General features: G+C 48.6%; 1 protein-coding gene across 1 annotated transcript; it reads left to right on the top strand.

The window, feature by feature from the left end:
- Positions 1 to 570: 570 nt before the first annotated feature.
- On the top strand, positions 571 to 789 carry H310_04421 (hypothetical protein; the record flags this gene model as incomplete). Its single annotated transcript, XM_008868769.1, has 2 exons — positions 571 to 691; positions 743 to 789. The coding sequence occupies 2 exons, from the start codon at positions 571 to 573 to the stop codon at positions 787 to 789; spliced, it is 168 nt and encodes a 55-aa protein (XP_008866991.1).
- Between the last annotated feature and the right edge of the window lie 117 nt (positions 790 to 906).

The raw sequence follows: 906 nt of genomic DNA, 5'->3' as shown, positions 1-906 counted from the left end.
GCCATCGAACAGGGGGTCATTGAATTGGGTCATCATGTTGTGCAGCTGACAGTAGTTGTTTGTGTTGGCGTCGTTAGAGCCATCGAACAGGGGGTCATTGAATTGGGTCATCATGTTGTGCAGCTGACAGTAGTTGTTTGTGTTGGCGTCGTTAGAGCCATCGAACAGGGGGTCATTGAATTGGGTCATCATGTTGTGCAGCACCATCCATGCCATAACATGTGTGACTGTTGTCGCTAATCGTTTTTCACTCATTGGCCCCTTAAGCACACGAAAGCGCTCCTTAAGGCGTCCAAATGCGCACTCAACCGCCATTTGAGAGGTGGAGAGTACGTAGTTGAAGTTTGCCTGTCGTTGGTTTAGTGCCCCCGATCTCGCTTCATGAGGCAGGTACGGAACAAGCAGCCACGGAAACAAAGTATAGCCAGAGTCACCAATGAGATAGCAACCTTTCGGTGCCCTCGTGCGAAAAGTGCTACCACTTTTAGATAGTTTCCACATCTTTTTGTTTGAAATGGCCCCTCAATGGAATGGCGTCAAATTGAGAATGGGTTCTCCAGCTCAAGTGGAATGGCTGGAGTGGTAGGAGCAATTGATGGGACATTGATTGAGATCTTGCGTCCCCATCAGCACGAGGGGTTCTTCAATCGTCACGGCGACCTGTCATTGAACGTACAAGTCATTGTCGACAGTAGGGGGTCATTCATGAGTGTTGATGAGCGGGGAAGATGTATCCACTTAGCCGCCATCGAGCTTATGGACGCCGAAAAGCAACTCACGATGTTTTGACACCACGACTTTGACATGCCAAACACTCCACCAACCTCTCGGTATCCACAAGTGGATCCCATGAAGTATAGATACACCGCAAACTTCTTTTCAAACGAATGTGCTTTAGTGTAGAGA

The sequence above is a fragment of the Aphanomyces invadans genome (genome assembly GCF_000520115.1).
Source record: "Aphanomyces invadans strain NJM9701 unplaced genomic scaffold supercont1.7, whole genome shotgun sequence".
Classification (NCBI taxonomy): domain Eukaryota; phylum Oomycota; class Saprolegniomycetes; order Saprolegniales; family Verrucalvaceae; genus Aphanomyces; species Aphanomyces invadans.
The sequence above is the reverse complement of the archived record's forward strand: the minus strand, read 5'-3'. Positions and strand labels throughout refer to the sequence as shown.